A 19,874-nucleotide genomic window follows, 5' to 3' on the forward strand; every position below is an offset into this window, starting at 1 on the left:
AATTCGGGATTTCTGAGGTTTCTGGATAGTTGAGTCTTTACTGTACTAAACTTAATGCAGTGAATACAGTGTCAAGAATATACTTGTTAAAACACATTTAAAATACTGTACCAATTTTTATACATAATGTGGAATTTGTTTCAGTATTGTGTTTAATAATCTTTTGCTCAAAGCTGTAGCTACAGGACATCAGTACTTCAGAAACATACACACAAAAGTAATTTATATATATATATATATATTTGGGGGGTCTATTTTCTTTTCAAGTTAGACAAATGATAATCAATTTACTACATATCAGGGCTTAGGATAACATAGATAATCAATAATTAAACAATTTACAAAATAAAAATGAATTAAAAGTACTAAAAAATGTGTCACTTTATTTGGATTGAAGCATCTACTTCATCCTTTTACATATTGAACTGGAGGGAATTACAAATATGCCAACAAATGATAAACCTGCACTGTTTTATAAGACAATGTGTGTAACAACATACAATGTAAAATGTTCCTACATATTTCTTTTCTCATTTTATACTTCTTCCGGGGAAGTTAAAAGCAGTTCAATGATGAATGAATTTATAAATATATTACATTATTTTACAAAAGATGCATCAGTACTGTTTCACTCCTTTCAGGAACAATTTGATGCAGATGCAGAGGAATGTTCCCCAAAACAGAGGATCCCCGGTGCTTTGATTATGCACAGGAATTCTTGGAAAATATAATACACCTAAAAAGAAAATGGAAACTTTATATAGAAAAGACTATAAATATTAATAAAGAAAGTAACTTAGAAAGTCTGTAATCATATAATTTAGTGGATTAAAAAAATGGCGTGTCCATGAAAGTCTTTATATTCCATTTATCTTTGCAACCCTTAGTCAGAGAGATTCTTATACTCATTCTAAACACAAAATGTTTGACTCTCCTTTGTTCGACTCGTGATTTTTATATATTTCTCAGAACCAAAATTCAAACCTATCACTACCTTCAAAGAGGTAAATAAAATAAAATAATAATAATAATAATAAAAAAAAAAAACAAGATCGATTTTCTCATGTGTAATATTCTTTAGTTTTTGTGTTGCATTTGTTATACTAAAAGCATTTTCACATAATTTATGTAAAACTATTCTAATCGCATTCATGTGCAGTTTCATTATTTAAGGATAATAATTTAAGTCATACAAAAAAAGATTATGAAACACTTTAAATTTATGCAAATAACATAACCAGTTTGCTATCGGCTAATACTTACATCTGCTAATATTTTCTCATCTTCCAGAAATAAAAAATTAGGAATAATATCAAATGGCACAGTCAGTTGCTCAAATTGGAGCATTTAATTGAATATCAAAGAAAATACTGCAGAGAATATAGTGATGCTACAAAAGTAATTAAAGTAGAAATTTAAGCGCTTGTGGATTGCTTTATTTGTCAGGCCTAAAGAATGCAAATGATACAAACTTTATATGCACAGAAATTGATATGGAATAAATACATTAAGAATAACCGGATATGTATACATTAATATAAACTTTAAGTTGTTTATTTCATAAGATGCTTTTTTTTTGGGGATTATTTTCTTTTCATTGAACATAAAGATATAAAATAAAAAAGTATAAAAGAATATATTAGTAACATGCATGTGATAAATTTAGATTGCTTGAAAATATTAACACACATGGCTAAGCTAAATATTTTTAATATTATACTACACCATAGTTATATTTGACTTTTCAACTTAATTTTATAAAACATTATTTCACCAGAATTTTTTAAAAAAAAACAGTATGCTGTATAAAATACACAATGCAAATAAGTTTACACAGTACTAGGAAGTTAAGTGGAGCATACATTTTCCAGGAGTTAAAATTCCAATGAACACGTCGCTGATTTTTTACATTTCTTACCCTTAAAATAAACCTAATGTGTGTACAAGGTTACTTAGTCACCAATCCATTAATTTCATATAATTTTTGCAATTATCATAACAGAAGGGGGTAATTTTTTTATGTGATAAATATTGGGGATTCTTTAATACGTCTACAAAACAGGTCAACGAGAGAGAGAAAATTCGGGTTAAGAGTTATATTTTAACTTATTACCACAAAATATTAACTCTTGCATTTTTAAGAAACATATAAAACATCGAAATGATGAAAGGTCATTGCAGAAGTATTAGGGTTGTTAGTTGAATATTCTTAATTTATGACAACTCAAAAACAGAACGTACACTGTTATCCCTCATTTTTTTTTTTTTTTTTTTTTTAATTTGCATACATATACAATCATTTATTTATCACACTGAAAAATTTCTTATGCAATTCAAATATACACACCAAATCATTTCTTGTGCTTTTTACTCGATTCTTTACTATGCTTGTCATTTTCTCGTTTTCTTTTGTTATCATTTGGTTTACTCTTAGCAGGACTTTTTTTAGATTTTCTGGAACTACTATGTTTTGAAGAATTCTTTTCAGGGCTTGATTTTCCTCTTGATTTGGACTTCGGCTTCTTAGTGTACTCATCTTGAAAATCATCTCTTTCTCGATCAGCTAAAAAAAAGGAAGGGGGGGGGAAAGACAATTTAAGCAAGAAAGTTCACAAACTGCAAAGATCTAAAAACTGTAATAAACTATTTTATTAAAAAAATTAACTTCAAATTATAATTTCAGAGCCACAGTGGATTAACAAATATGCGTTGCTTCACTTTATTACTTCTTCATTAAGCCTCAAAGTGATATGACCAATTCTGGTCAGTCGTGAGACTTTTTTTGTTACTTTGCATACACATCAGGCTATAATTTAGGATATTTTGCTTTCTTTAATAATACCATGTTAATTTATGAAAATAGAAGCTAAAACAATGATGCAAATTTAGCTAATAAATGCTGTTTAAATACACATATTAATGACAGACCCAAAGCCCTGTACCACTCAGAATGTTAAAATAAACCTTTTCAAAGACATTTCTTACACCTAGATGTTAAAAATTACAGCAAAGAAAACTATTATGCAAAACAAAGTCATACTTGCCAACCTACGACACTCAAAAATCAGGAGATTTTTTAAGGAATTGGGAGATTTTTCACAATGTTAAAAAGACATTTTAAATGATGACAATATAGTTTTTAATAATTAATTAACTTTAAATAGTAACTAATTCTTAAATGCAAGCAACACAAAAATACCTTACACATAAAAAACATTTTTATTACTTGCATCGTTTAAGAAAACAACAAAAATAAAAAAAAAATTTAAAAAAAAAAAAAACTTTAATCAGTTTTTGTATAAATGTTATAAACAGTGGCTATTTTGCTTTCTTTAAGAAACTTCACAATTTTGTTCGTAGCAATTGCCACGTAGGCCTGCTTTTGCTAATAAAAGTTTTTCTAATGTGTCATCACTAATATTAGATCTAAATTTAGTCCTCGTTTTCGCAACAACACTGAGAATCCTCTCACACTCTGCATTACTATGGGGAACTGTCAAGATGGCCAACACAATTCTAGACAGTTCACTATATTTTAACATTCCATCAGCATCTTTCAGTTTTCCAATTAAACTCCACTGGGTGTCAATCCTAGCTGATTTTATAACTTCATCCAAGTTTTCTAATTGTAAACTGCTGTTATGCAGCTGTTGGAATTGTTTCAATTTTTCCTTCCTTTTAGAACTCCTTTCAAGATAATAATAAATATCAACAATGTGTTCATCCACATTTATGGGTAAAGAAGCTGCCCCTTTTTCAGCTGCTAAATTTAAGAGGTGGAGGTGACAGGTGCACCTCATAATCTGAAAATCTGAATTTTCATTTCTTAAGATGCCTGCAACACCAGTCTTCCAAGCCTACCAATACTGGTGCATTATCGGCACCAAGTGCTAAGCAATTATCCAGAGGGACTACATTTTCTTTTAGTTTTAATAATTAGCTGTGCTATATTAAAGCCTGTCAAATATCCTTCTAAAGTGGGGACAGAAAGTAAATTGCACTCAATTTCTGAAGAGTCTGGATTAAAAAAAGAAACAACAATTGGATACAGTTTTGAATCGGTATTATTGCTTCCATCCGTAGAGAGGCAGAACGGAGCTGTTTTAATGCGATCAATAACTGAAGATTTATTTTTCAAATCCATTTCTTTAACAATTGCACCTCTTTTGGTTCTTACACTTAAGTATTTCTTAGCGATTTCACTATCGGGACACATTTTTCTAAATAAAGCTGCAGTGTGATCCGATGCATTCAATGGCAGGTTGTGCTCCAGTAAAAAGACAGAGAACAGACATTCTGCATTAATAACTTTTTGGTCATTTGTTTGCGAAGAAAAATTTAATTTTTCGTTTTTTCAAAAAACTCATGTTGTCCTTGTGTTTCTGTGTACGCACATGTTTAAGAACATCCACCCTTCCACCATGCGAAATCGAAAAATCGCAACGACAGGCGGTTTTTCGATTTCGCAAATTTATTATATTCCCTTGAGGAAATAATGGAAGGAAAGTCAAGTGTGTACGATTTTTGAAACGTACACGAAGGCACGTGTACTCACACAACTCAGGACAAAATGACCGAAATAACTAAAGAACATTCAAAGAACAGCTTGTTTTGTCCTCATTGGTTAATATACACCAGGTGACACGCAGTAGAGCACGATGCCCATTGGAGAACTGGAGAACGACGTTTCTGGATACGTATATGCTCTCACTCACAACGCAGAAATTATCTAATTCGCAAGGTTTTCTTTTAGATATAATCTAGAGAAAATTCAATTGGTTTTAGACGTCCAAAATCACTTTTTTTTTTGTTCATATAACAAAGTATTAAGCCATGTTCCATAAAAATCGTGAAAAATTTTAAGAATAAGAAAAAGTCGGGAGAAATATATTGTAAATCGGGATGGTGGGAGAGCGGTCGAAAATCGGGAGAGTTGGCAACTCTGCAAAGTAATCAATACTTCATGAGCAGCTTTACAAAGCAATTAATTTTCAACAGCCAAATCTGCAATTCTTTATTCTTTTAACTGGAATCATAAAATTGGCAATAAATATTCTAACTAAATACAGATGACAACTGCATATATGCAAATCTATACAGTGGTGGCCAAAATTGTGGACACTTTGGGAAATTTTTATGTTTTTGCACTTTGTATGCTTAAAGAAAACGTTACGTTTCACAAAATGCAAACTTGTATATATCATTTTAGAGAATTTATTACTGAAGTCAATACAAAACACAAAATTTAATTATTTGTAATACAAAAAAGTTAAACGATAATAGTTATCGATATACATTAGATAGTGATGATTGCAGTGAGTTATCAGTACTTAGTAGGGCACCATTTATTTTTGATTACAGCTTCACATCCACGTTTCATTGAGCTGACAAGAGTTTTAAACTCTTCTTTTGTTATTACATGATGCCAGGAAACAATTATAGCCTCAATTAGTTCCCTTTTATTTGATGGGCGCCTCATTCGGACAAGAGTTTTCAAATGGTGCCACAAATTTTCGATAGGATTAAGATCAGGACTGTTTCCTGGCCATGACAACAATTTAATGCTCTTTGTATGAAACCACTCTTTCGATATTTTGGCCGTGTGGCAAGGAGGAGAATCCTGCTGAAAAATAAACGAAGCATTGTTGTGAAAGAGATCTCTGATGGAAGGTAGCACTTTTAGTTCTAGAATAGTGTCAATGTATTTTCTGGCAGTCAGTGTTCCATCGATGACATGAAGGCGAACAATACCATCTGCTAACACGCATGACCAAATTATAACACTAACTGGTTTCTTCAAAGTTGCTCGAATGCAGTCAGGATGTAGCTCTTCTCTTATTCTACGTCTTACATATTTTCACCCATCACTACAGAATAACGATATCTTAGTTTCATCACTCCATATAACTTGTGACCACTGATCATCTGTCCAATTAATGTGTTCCTTTGCCTACTGTAGTCTTTTTTTTTTTCGTTGCTGAAAATTAAGATAAGGCTTTTTTCGTGGAATTCTACCTCTCAGTCCAACATCTGTTAATCTTCTCCTGATTGTTCATGAACTGACAGAAACACCAGCATCATTCAGATCACTTCTGATGGCCGCTGATGACATTTTTCTATCTTGGAGACATAGTTTTTTTATTCTTCTGTTATCAATAGATGTGGTGCACCTTTTTCGGCCTTTTCTTTCTATGTTTTTTATATTGAATTTGTCTCCTGATATCGTAAACAAAACTTTCGGACTCCAGATGTAGTCACTGAACTACCCACCTGTCTTGCAATTTCAGCATAGGAAAGACCACCTTCTCATAATACAATAATATTACATCTCTCTCTAGGTGTACAATCTACTCTTTTATTTGATGTCATTGCTTCTTGACTAAATATTAAAAATTTTTATAAAAATTCCTACTTGTAATTGCAGTGTATAAGAGACAGGTCCTCCTTCTACAGAACAAAGCAAAATAATGAATTGTTGCAAGTGTAAACATGATGTCAGCTTAACTGGCAGTTACTAACATTTGATTGGTTCTCAGAACAAGAACCGTGATTGGCCAGGAAAGCTAGACATTACAAACCACTTCACAACTGTGTTTTTTATTTATATTAAAGTACATATAACTTTTTTTTGCATCGCAAATAATTGAATTTTGTGTTTTGTATTGAATTCAGTAATAAATTCTCTTTAAAATGATATATACAAGTTTGCTTTTTGCGAAACGTAACATTTTCTATAAGCATACAAAGTTCAAAAACAAAAATTTCCAAAAGTGTCCACAATTTTGGCTACCACTGTAGTTACGTTAAGTGCAACATTGAAGCAGTTTGTAAAACCACCTGACTCAAATGTACACTGTGTGAAAAGAAAAAGTATATACAGTCAAAAGTCGTTAATCCGGACTCGTTGAGACTTCGGCGATTCCGGATTATAGATCATCAGTTTAAATCTGGTAAAATGGCATGCAGAAATTATAAAATTAAAAATATGAAACCGTATTTTACGAAATAAAGAACAATTATGATCTAAAGGGTATCAAAATTTACAAAAAAAAAAAAAAAAAAAAAAAGCTTAATATTTATTTGTTTACTTTATTAAACATTTCTTTCAATGTAAGTTGTTTAAGTTGCTTCGTTTTTTATGTGATAATACATTCTCTTTAATTCTATAAACAGACATAATTTCGTGTTCAGTTACAAAGTTCCGCTGTTCAAGTCCTATAATTGCTGTGTCAAGAATACCGACTAATTTGTCAATCAAAATTTTTTCGTTTTCAATAACCTCTATCACTTTCTTCGCTATCCGAAGCGAATTATAATGAGGAGGCATTTGATTTAAATCATATCAAAGACACATCGAGATGAAATACTACATTGAGTAAGCAATTATAAGCCAAATAAAATAAAAACATCTGCTCTTAAGATAAGGATAGTGCTGGATCAACTTCCAATTCATTGCATGCTGCCGCCCGGTGTTAAAGATAAACAATGTTTAGATAAACAAACGTTAAAGTTTACATAAACAAAGGATATGCCTTTATCCATTTTTTGCAGCAATTCTACTTTTTGTTTAATGGACTCCGAAAGATACTTTCGCTTTGTATATCCTTTACATATTAGTAAATATATATCGGAAATTCTATTTGACATAATCGAAAGTTCAAGCTTACTTTTATAAAATTGCTCTAACAGTCTGCAAAAAATAATAATCCGGATCCAATTCGAAGATTAAGGAACAACACAATCTGCAACATTAACCGAAATAGATAATTAGATAATTTTAGCTTAGCTTATCCCGTCTGTTATACATTAAACGTGCATTCGTAAACGTATTTTGTGCATGCGCACACGCGAATTCGCAGCCGTAAAAGTCTTACGTGCATGCGTTAACGCAATGCATGTGCAGAAAGTTTGTAGCTTTGAGGTCCGGATTACAGATCATTCCGGATTATGGGTGTCCGAATTAACGACTTTTGACTGTATATGTAATATGTATACACACAATCTAAAAGGCTTCAGATTTTAAATTACGTCCAAAGGGCATTTTAAAAATATTTTAAACATTACCTTTATTTATTAAATATCATGTTCTTTGCCATTTAATCATAAAATTCAGTTCAAGAGCAATATCGCAAAATAATTTTTTAAAAATGAGTATATCTTAAGAATTTCCGACACAGTCTTGCGTGCTGGAGATAAAAATGTTTTTCATGTACAACTTCGTTAAAGTTTTAGCAAATATGAAATAGATAATAAAACAAATCCAAAATTCGGGCATTCAGGCACCCATGCTTTGGTAGAGGATTACATTATTCAAAATTTGATTGTTCTAGGTACCATAATTTTTCACAATGCGAGACACATACATACATTCCTGCATACTCTTCATTGCTTAATTTCTTTAAAAATAATACAGGGCAATAATATTTGTTGACAACAATTGGAAAAGAGAAACAACGCAAAATGTTATTTAAAAAATAATAGCGCTTCTGGGGTACCTCCCCCTTGGGCTAATATACAATATCGTTAGAACTAATAAAAACAGTTATAAATTACTACAAATAATCACTAGGATCATAGTGTTCCATGACTTTAGAAAACAAAACAAGACATTTAATAATAATAATAAAAATTGAACTTAAATTTATTACTTTTATTACAATTCGATTATATGCCCTAATGAAATCAGTATAAGATTAGAGATATATTTTTATCAAAACCAATATACCAAAGATTATTTAAATGTTAATACATTTAGATAATGCTGGAAAAAGAAAACAGTACAATAAGTAACACAATGCAGTAAGTATCGGCACTAAATTTTTTTTTTTTTTTTAAATAAGTTTATTTATTAGCAATTAGGTGAAAAAACTACCTTTTGCAGCTTCCTCTTCTAGCTCAGACCAATCTTTTCCACTTTCTTCACTTGATCCCAGGTCACCTTCTACAAAACATACAAAAGAAATATTGACATTTTACGATGCTTTCTTTATTTATAAAAGAAAGAAAAATAATATATGCTTTAAAATGCTTGTAAACATTTAATTACTATAGAAAGAAACATATTAATAATAAAGCAATTAATTACTTCATTCTAAAGAATGAAATAATTCATTATTAGGAAGACTTAACTCAGGGTTCATAGCCACATTTTAGCTAAAAAAAAAAAAAAAAAAAAAAAAACCTGCTTAATTTCATGTATACACAACTGCATAATCTTAAAATAAAAATGAGATTTAACCATAATTCAAAATCTGAGAAATTCAGTATTTAAAGAGAGAATCAACATTACTCAACCATGGGAAACAATTACAATTAATTTTAATTGCAAATAACAGTTCAATTTATAGGACTAGTTTACAATGAGGGGGGGGGAAGATCCTATGCAAAACTAAACAATATTACAAAATTTAACGATGAAATATCATTTTAAGAAAATTAATAATAATAAACTGTATTTATTATATTCATACAAAGTACTTTACAACATATAAAAAGAAACAATAAAAAAGATTTATGCTTACTAATTTAATGATTTATGCTTATTAATTAGTAATATTACTTTTATTTTGATTTTTCTTTTCATTAATATCTGAATCCAAATCTCTTAAGAGAGTTTCTTTTTCACAAATAGTTTTTAATTAATTTAAAAGATTAAAGTCTTTTGTAACTTCAGCCTTTTCAGCAAGTTCATTTGCTTTATTTTCAAGCACTTTTAACTTCTTTTTCTAAGAGAGTTTTCTTTCTTTTAAGAGAAATCAATTCATCTGCTGATTCTGCTGCTTTTCTTTTTTTCTTTTCAATCATTTTTTCCCCTCTTCTGCTCTTCCAAATATAACCGATATTGTGAATGAGCTGATGAATCTGCCGCTCTTATCTCTTTCGTAATTGACACATTGTGTATCCCACCAGCATGTTTCACATAATCACAAACTATGCGCGCTGGGCAATATACGAATTCCCCCCCCCGATTTTCTTTTCCTATATTTTTATTGATACTAAATCCTCGTACAACAGAGGCTTGCCTATGGGAAAAAATAAATATAATTTTAAATGTTTCCCATAACTTGAAGTGTTTTCCATTAAATGAATGTGTGCAAAAAAGTACCTAATTTCATTTTTCTCACATCATTTAAATTTTGTAAGGTATGTCTGGACTACACTTTCAATGAAACCGGAATATTCCAAAAGAACGTTATCACGTTCTTCTTCTGCAATACAACCTTTTTCAGAAAAATGCATCAATATACTTTTTATTTTCTCATACGCTTTTGTGCTGTTTTGCGCCGTATACTTCGTATTCATAGAAACAGCATTTTAAATCAGTGAATAATTAACCGGACATTTCTCCATCAGCTTTTGAAGTAGTTGTAAAATAAAAGTTTGTGAGTAAAATAAAAGGTAATCTCTATCCATGATTTCTATTTTAGCATGTAGTTCTTGCAAGAGCTTATGAGCCCTAAATCCTAAACTAATTTTGCTTATTTCATTAACACCTTTCTCAGAAAAATGAGAGTTACACAAATATTTTAATGATGAACTGATTTTTTAACATATACTCTTCTTTTATAATTTTGAAACGCTGCAAAAGTTGCTTTACTAATTTGTGCAAATCAAAAGCAAAACATCTGATGTGTACACCACGACCTCCTTGTATTGGAATATTAAATTATACGCATTTCATTTAAACTTATTGGATTGAATTAAATCTACTTCGCCGACAGCGCATAAACCACAATAGAATAAATGCATTCTTTTAATTTCACTCTAGTATTTGTTTACCATAGCGACACTCTGGCGCTAGATTCACTTAACAGTATTAATAAATATATAACAGTTAACTTACATAATAATTTTATAACGGAAACTAAGTTAACTGTTATATAATCCAAATAATCATATAACAATTAACTTATATACTTCGTTCATATTATAACTCATAATGCACAAAATTTATATCATTTAAAGAATAGAATTATCTAATCGTTGCCACATGTTCTATTCAAATACTATAATAAAGCTAGAATGATGTATAAAAGAAATTAAGCAAACAAAACAAAAAAGAAACAGTTTTTCACAGACGATTGAGTATTTCTCATTTAATTAATTCAGTTCTCCCTTCGCAAGAAGGCAAAAATACATAAAAACTCAAAATATCTACATTAAAAATTACGAAGTAAATCTTAAACGCTTATTTCCTCGAAAAAATTCCATAAAGGATTAAGCATAATTTAAATAATAAATGAAGGTGTTATCTTTGTTGTAACCGGGTAACAGAGTGAATATATATATATTTATATACGTTTGGTCGGCCGATTGCAACGAAAATACGAGGTGCACATCTACATGTTATAGCAGTCCTATATACAAAATTTCAACGTTCTGAGGCTACTCGTTTTTGAGTTATGCGATATACGTACGTACGTACATACGTTCGTACAGATGCCACGAAAAATTTTCTTCAGAATTAATTTTAAAGCAGTTTTATAATTTTTTTGAAGGAAAAGAGTATTTTATTCTGTCCTTACGTACAGATATCACGCAAAAACATTGTTAAATTGCATTCGATAACGGTCAAAATGGATATTTTTGTTGAAATATGCTGCCTGAAAATTTTCGCGATTACAATACTTCCTTTTTACTTCGTACAAGGAAGTAAAAAAGGAACAAGTGGTTCATCACTTTGGTAAAGTTCCAAAAAGGGTTTGACCAATTCAGCCACACAAATGAAAAAAAGAAGTTTTACAGGCATTATTTTGTCTTTAGTTGCATCTCTTACTATTTCATATGATTTACAAGTTATCTTTGCATATATTCCATTCTCAACTAGCTTGACATAACCTTTTATATCTTCCCAAATTTCAAAAGCACGCAAACATTCTGGTACATTCTCCAGCCATCTATTTTTACAAAATTTCAATGGCAGTCTTATGCCATTAAAAAACTGTTAAAAAATCTTCTCGATGTGCTGAAGAATCCTTGAATAGATGGTACAGTGCTCCTAGAATAGAAGGTATATATCCCAGCTTATAATGGATGCTCCTTTACGGAAAGCATTGTTCAAAATATGCAAATCACAACTAGCAATAGATATACATTCAATGGCATATTCCTTTTGCAATTCATGTTGGAGGTTTCATAAAACTTCCAATTTATGACTGGCCCTCCATACTTATTTGTAGCAGCTTCTTTATATCTAATTTTTTAACTGCCATTTGAAAACTTTTGAAAATATTAGCAGCTGTTGCATGTCCCATGAAAACAGGGGTCAAAAATCGAGTTACAACTTTATTTTGGTCAAGATGCCAAAATGTGATGTGCAAATGCAATTGCTTTTTTTTTTTAATTTGTTTTATTCAAAGTCTCGTCAAATAACAATGTGAAATGGGATAGCTTCGTCATACACGAGCCTCTGAAAATAAGGTGTTAATCCAAAATGACAGAGATAAGCAAGCTTTCTCTCACTGCAAGAAAAGTGTTTTGCTATAACACTGTCAGGGAATATAACTGAAAAAAGTTTGCCCATGTCACTGTTAGATCTGTAAGAGTAATGACTTGTCACCACTTTCAAACACTACAAAATTTCAGCATCCAAAACATCTTTTGAAGCTCCTACAGCATCATCTAAATTATTTGAATTTTGCGGAGCACTTGGGGAACTGGAGGGTGCAACACTAGCAGGATTTGATTTGGGGAAAAAGCTTGTTATTCCACCAATAGCTGTATTTTTCGCTTTCAGAAATTTTTTATGCTTGGCACCTAGAAATAAATAGAATTTATTGTACATTTATTTATCTTTCTACTCGTATTAATATTTAAATAATTTAACTTAAATCAAAATTTTGAACATTTTCTAAATTTCCATTATAAGACAGTTTTTTCTTATTGCAAAGTACTTTAAGTTAAAAAAAAGGAGATATTTCTGTAATTGCCTCATTCAGTCATCCATTAAACAGTAAAAGCTTAACTAATCGGCATGGAATGCTCGAAATTGCCGATTGCGGGATATTTGAAAATTCCGGATAGTCGAGCGTAACTGGAAAAAGATGGGATTAAATTGTAGTCTTTAGATTTTTCGGCTAAATTCTTTGGACATTTCAACATATGCATTAAATATAATTTTTAAGAATATTTTTGTATCTTTTGCCACATCGCAATATTTAGAATGCAAAATATCATAAATATTTTAATTTAGCATACACTAGATAAAAAATGTTGCTCTTGATTTAAAAAAAACTATGACCTGTAGCCCAATTATCACCGTAAACATATATATTGTAATATATATTTATAAAAAAATATATATACATAGCCCAATGAAACTGAATATTCTGCTTAGCAAGCACAGTAAAACTATTTTAAGTGCTCATAAAGAAATTCCAGATTGAATATCAAAATTAATTATCTTTGCAAAATATAGCAAATGTTATTGCACAATAAGCGCGCCTTAATTCTTCCACACGTGATATTACGCAATTGGAATCGACAGCTGCCAGTATTTGGAGAATAAAAAACTAAATAAAGGAAAAGAATGAGACTTACAAATCTGGAGTGTTTTACATTGTAATTTTGAACAGACTTCATTAAATTTCTGCAATATAATTACGCTTCGCTTGAGTTGGTACACTGCAGAACTTTTAGTTCTATTCAATCCATATTGGAAAGTGACAAATAATAACCAGTCCATTGCTGCGAACTGTTAACGGTTTGAATATCCGAGATTTTTCGCAAAAAGGGAAGGATCCGGAACCTTATGACCTCTCTCTTCAGTATTGTAGAATGCATTGGCAAAAAAATTGAAAATGCTAGCCCAAAATTCCCAACTTTGAATATAAGCATGAAATGCAGAAATACTAGGAAGAGGGGGGGGATATAGTAAATGAATGGTATAACAAAAGCAGAAAACGAAAATAAAAAAATAAATAAATGGTACATGGAAGATTTATTTATTTATTTATTTATTTATTTTTTATTTATTTTCACACAAGAATTAACAATAATTAAACAGAAAAAAGTTTACTTACGATCCATGTGACCACTTTAAAGCAGACTCGGCCATGCTTGCTATGTTGATTTCAGTTTTCCACCAGGAACACATGGCCTTGCAATTATTTTCACTTTGTTTATGCCATTCAGAATATTCCTCTTTCGAAAGCCAAATCTGTGTTAAAAACACACTTACCCACACCCATTTCAGTCTTTACTGCAAATATATTATAAATATTCATACATATTCGATAACGATCACAATAAACGCGAATATGAACTGACCACGAGGGATTTGGAACGTCTATAGTCTGTGGGTGGAACGAAAAGTATGTGAAAAAATATACTGGAATTTTCTACCCCTTTTCATAACTGTTTGACCAATAAAATGACATTCACCTGTCTCTACTCGCACAAATTAAAGGTTACGTTAATATGGAGAAAGCTATTTCCAGAAGTACGATTCACAATCTGACCCTCTAAATAAGAAAGAAAAAGTTGTTTTAGTTGCGGCTTTGATGGTGGTGGTGGGGGGAAGAACTAAAAAAAATAAGTACTTTAGAGAAAAAGTAAGCACATATAAGGGCTTTTGTAATTTATTTTGAAATATAAGGACTTATAAACACTTATAAGGACCGCTATGAACCCTGTAACTTTACATAGGACATTCTGTAATGTCTATAATATGTGTAAGTATTAAATATATTAGAATTTAATTCTTATTTTATAAATCATTTTTGACATATATGAACAGAAGAACATTCTGATGTACTGTCTGTCTATGAGAAGAATAGCTTCCGCTACAGTCTCTGGTGGGTGGTGGTCGCTATGCTAGTATATTTCAGATATTCAGATTCAGGGGTGAACCAAGGGTTGTCAATTCATCTTTAATTGCGCCAAGATAGGCAATCTTTAGGACATCCCCCTAAGGGAAATAGGTGAAAGCTCGTTTCTACGGCAACACACAGCTGCAGGCTAACTGGCAAAAGCTTTTGTTATGACAGACAGACTGTAGTATCTTTAACCAACAGAATATGCCTTGTGAAGATAAACCATCTTAGATAACCTATCTTACCACATTCTGAACTAGAAGTTATTATAACTTAAAAGAGAGAGAGAGAAAGCCAATTTCAGGCAAATGAAAAAAATGTCATTTCTCATAAAAACAAAGAGATGAGTAAGAAACAGTTACCAGAACTATCTTCATCTTCTGAAAATTCAGATCCACTGTAATCTTCTTCACTACTTTCTTCTTCTTCATCTTCTGATCCACTAGGTTGGTACTGATCATCTTCATCTGAATCCTCATCATCTTCTCCTTCTTCACCTTCACTATCAGGATCCAAGAATGACCAACCTCCACTTTCAAAAAATCCTTCAGGGTCATCAGTTATAGTCTTCATGATTTTTGTCCAATTCAAACTCTGAATTCCTTCGGTATAACGAATGTCACATGAGCTGCAAGTATAAATAAAATAAAACAGGTTTGCACTTTTTTTAACCAAATTTCTTATTACGTGCAGTAACAATTTTTCTTGGGACATAACGACTTATTTTCTGACCATATATATGTAATTAGCTAGAAATATTGCCTTCCTGGCCTACAGAGTCTAGGAACAGAGCATATGATACTCAGCAAAAGAAGGCGTTTGTACTATAACTGGCTCTTTTCTCCCCACTAAGATCTGCTGCATGCATGTCACCTTTGAATTCCTACTGGCTAGGTCGTGCAGCTGACCCAATTACAATGAATCGATTGACATATTGATGTCGCCCAAGATAACACTTGGTGACAATGAAGGGTTATGAAGGGGTTAGCACTTTGTCTGATCTAAACAATGAGCCCATGTGCTTCCATGTCTACATGTCAATTTACTAGATTTAAACTTATGATCTAAAATCACAAATTATCAAAATACTGAAAAGCAAATCTTTGAGATGGTTGGTAATTTTTAACTAAAGGGGTGTTGACTGCAAAATATAAATATTGGTTTTATTATAAAAACTTTATTTTATTTATTAGTGTGTAAATTAAAGAAATCTACATAGAAAATATGCATCTAATCAATTTCAAAACAATTAATACAAAAAAAGTTTAATACTTATTTGTTTACTTTATTAAATATTTCTTTCAATGTAAGTTGTTCAAGTTGCTTCGTTTTTTGTGCTAAGCGCGCATCATTCCGGGTAATGGACGATCAGATTACAGACTTTGTACTGTATATAGATTTTCTGTCAAGCGGAGAAGTAAAATCAGAATCAGCATTGTTCATGACAAAAGACTGGCTGTTGTCACCGCTGCTGCTTCTCTAGAGAAAGACCTGCTGATTAGAACAAACCGGAAAGGCCTGATGTAGGCATGGTTGAGAAGTTTTAAAAGTTGGGCTCTAACACAATTAGTGTCATAGCTTTGTAAAGAGTTCCAGAGGTTGTGACCCAGTTAATATACATCCTATAACAGAAAAATCGATGCACCAAGAAGTTGTCTGATGAAGACAAAAATTGGTGAATAGGAAAATAATGTACAGAGTAGAAAATGATTAAAATTTCAGAACAATTGAATAATTTATTTCACAATTACATCGTTACAAGGTAACAAGCTCAATGTGTTGACTCACCTCTAGCCTGAGCGCAAGTTGCCACATGCCATGGCATGGTCGGATATGGTCTCTTGCGGTATTGCTTGCCAAATTTGCTCCATTTGTCAAGGTAGGTTATTCCCAGGTAGATACAGTTGCCTTCCCATCATATCCTAGACATGGTTGATGGGAGAGAGATCTGATGATTTGGCCGGCCAAAGAAGTCCTTGACAAGCTGTAAGATAACACATGCCGCATGTGGTCTGGCATTATCTTGCCGAAAACTAAGACAGGGTACTGAAAAAGAAGCGGTAGCAAAACAGGTCTCAGAATGTCGTCGACGTACCGCTGTGCTATAAATTTACCTCTAATGATGACCAAAGGGGTTCCGGCTAAAAGGGAACTAGCACCCCATACCATAACTCCTGGTTGACGGCCTGTGTGATGTGCAATAGTTAAAGCAAGATCATAATGCTGCTCTGGGCATCATCAAACACGTCTTCTTCAATTATCACCACAACAAAGTTGGAAGCGGGATTCGTCGCTAAACACTATACGTCCTCAGTCAGCATCATTCCAACATGATCAAGCCAAGCACCACTGTAATCTGGCTCGACAATGTACAGGCGTGAGTGGCAGGTGTCGTAACAGTCGGTACAAGTGTAGATTTTGCTCTATCAGCTGTCTGTGAATGGTCATGGTGGACACTCGAGTACAGGTCTCACGTCTGATGGTTAATAAAGATCAAACAGGCACTGTGACAACTGATCTGACAATTCTGTCCTCCTGATCTGTTGTGGCCTTAGGTTGATGCTGAAATCTACCATTGTTCACCTATTCATTCTTGCAAGCATCTTCTAATTGCCACATTACTTCAACTCATATGACAAAACGATTCTTCGATTTGCCCAACTTGCCTCTTTCAAACTCTGACAGTAATTCCTGCGTCGAGGCATTTTTTCAGTCATTGCAAGGTATCCTAAATCGCAATGCAACAGAAATTTTCAACAACAGCTCTTTATATACATCTGCTGGATTCACAGTTCTGATGTGCAGGAGATCGCACTATTCAGTCCTTGGAAACAAATTTTAGTCATTCTTTTTAATAACAAATTTTAATAATTAAATTTTAATCATTAATTAAATTACCTATTTGGTCAAAACATTTATGTGTATAAAATTTCAAAGCAATCGGATGATTTTTTCTTGGTGCGTTGATTTTTTTGTTATATACTTAAAGGTTACAATTAAGCTCCAGAGGTGATAAAATATTTTATATTATTTTAAGTCTTTCTATATGCAAAGAATAAGTTTTACATGAAAGAGTTTACATTACACGAATCAGGTTACATAAGTTAATACATTTTTTGTTTTATCTTGTGATCAAGGTAAAGATTAATGAAAGGCAGTAACTAGCTTTAATTTAAAAAGAGTAAATAGCTAGTTAAAAATAATTAAATTAGGTACTTAGATTACCGATAATCGTAAAGGCATCTTGTATCAGATGGCTTGGCCATGTGTTTAGATATAATATGATAATGCATTTCCAACCAAAAAGATAATCTTTTCGAAAATTGAGGAAGAAGACGTAAAAACAGAGTAATTTCAGATGGTTAAAATAAAAAACCTTCTACTGATTTTGGCCGAAATTAAAGACTTTTAAGGACCAAAAATCGTTTCCAAAAAACCTAAGGGCTCTTAAGGACTGTATGAACCCTGTATATATTAATAATGTTTGTACTATTATGCGAATAAACTTAGTAGAGTACCATTTATTGATATAAAACATAATTTACAAATATTAACTAATGAAATACGGGTTAAATATTAACAATGGAAATAAAGGTTAAATATTTGTAAAACGTTTTACGAAAAAGCATGACAGATTGTGGCAATTCAGGTAAAACTTTAATAAAAACAATTACCATATGTTCACAAATACCACGAATTTTTTAAAAATAATTTTATTTAATTCGAAAAATCAAGATGTGCTGCTTACACGAAAGCAATACAGGCTAGGTAAGTTGGTCAGTGTAAATTATTTCTTTTTGAAGCTATGGTATCCCCAAGAAATATAACGTTATACAGTGCTACTGTAGCCTCCCAAATAATAAATTCTGGCTAGGGGGTTTGTAGAGGATATACCAGTACTTTTACCAAACTGTTATTCTTTTAATGGTTTTTGCTGAATTTGTCTTCGTAGTCATAACACTGGCAGCAGCACTGGAGCTCAGCTAATAAAGAAGAAGAGAATACTGGCAGTTTGGAAAGCATCAGTGATGACAGCAGTGCAGAAGGTGAGGAAGAATGACAATCTACATTGTGTTTTCAGAGTGAAAACGTGGGAAGAAGTGCCATGGTGGGTAAGTTATCTGCCTTCATTAGATTACAAGTAGATTTTAAAGGATCACTTAGGACTTTTAAATCCATATTTGGTGCAGTGATTGTTGCCGACTGAAGCTATTGTTTAATGAATAAAATTTTATATAACATACTCAAATAAGAAGTTTTTTTCTTTCTGACGTAGAATTAAAATTCTGCTAACCGATTTATTCCTTTCCATTTTCTTCAATATGCACCAAGTGTGCTGAGACCACTACACCACAAAGGCATGCCAAGAAGGCGGGAGAAATATCTTATAAAATGTTGTTCAGAATGTGTTGCTATGTGCTTAGGCAGTAGCTGCAAAATCTGCAGGTGGTAGCTCAGATTTCTTTCCTGAAAACCATTGATCAGTATCGTTCTTTGTTCAACGATAATAATAATAAAAAAAATTTTTTTAAAGTAAATTAAGCTTTCAGTGGGCTTGATGAAGATATGTGCGCCATATTCATGGAAATTTTTTCTTTTTTGGTGCATAGAAAAAAAATCTGGTGAGTATCTTATTCGTGAACATATGGTATGGAGAAATATACTAAGGCTGAGAACAGAATTTGCACAGTTTAAATTCCATTCATTCAATTTATATTATTTACTGCTGAGAAGCATTTTTCTAGACAAAGGCTTAAAATTAACAGTAATAGAGGTGCCAGCTACGCAATACAGAAAAGAATTGGCAGTTTGATATAAACTTGTAAACTTTTTTACTGTTAAAATAACCATTTATTTGCTTTCTTTTTATTAACTAAGAATTATTTAAAACAGGAACTTTTTTATGAGAGGGAAAGAAGTGTCAACACTTAAAAAAAGAGGGGGGAAGAAAAGAACCTTTGTTAAACTTGAAATGAAGAGATTTTTTTTTTTTTTTTGATTTTACAAAACAGGTCCATGCACATTATAAATGAAATTAAATAAAAATAAGATACTTCACTA

At 31.7% G+C, this 19,874-nt stretch overlaps 1 protein-coding gene and 1 pseudogene across 1 annotated transcript in view; both read right to left on the reverse strand.

The window, feature by feature from the left end:
- Nucleotides 1-363: 363 nt before the first annotated feature.
- The window catches only part of dre4 (SPT16 homolog, facilitates chromatin remodeling subunit dre4), a 122,529-nt gene continuing 103,018 nt past the window's right edge, over nucleotides 364-19,874 (reverse strand). Inside the window, exons 22-25 of the mRNA XM_085825766.1 lie at nucleotides 15,176-15,441; nucleotides 8,873-8,941; nucleotides 2,348-2,563; nucleotides 364-736 (exon numbers count right to left, since the gene is read on the reverse strand). Coding sequence (XP_085681892.1) covers nucleotides 2,352-2,563; nucleotides 8,873-8,941; nucleotides 15,176-15,441 — 547 coding nt within the window. The 3' untranslated portion in view covers nucleotides 364-736; nucleotides 2,348-2,351. The remainder of the gene's footprint in view (nucleotides 737-2,347; nucleotides 2,564-8,872; nucleotides 8,942-15,175; nucleotides 15,442-19,874) is intronic.
- LOC146995171 (uncharacterized) lies at nucleotides 8,954-15,169 on the reverse strand (annotated as a pseudogene).

Source organism: Stegodyphus dumicola, chromosome 10 (assembly GCF_044657685.1).
Source record: "Stegodyphus dumicola isolate Sdum_Otavi_A_Nest chromosome 10, ASM4465768v1".
Lineage (NCBI taxonomy): Eukaryota > Metazoa > Arthropoda > Arachnida > Araneae > Eresidae > Stegodyphus > Stegodyphus dumicola.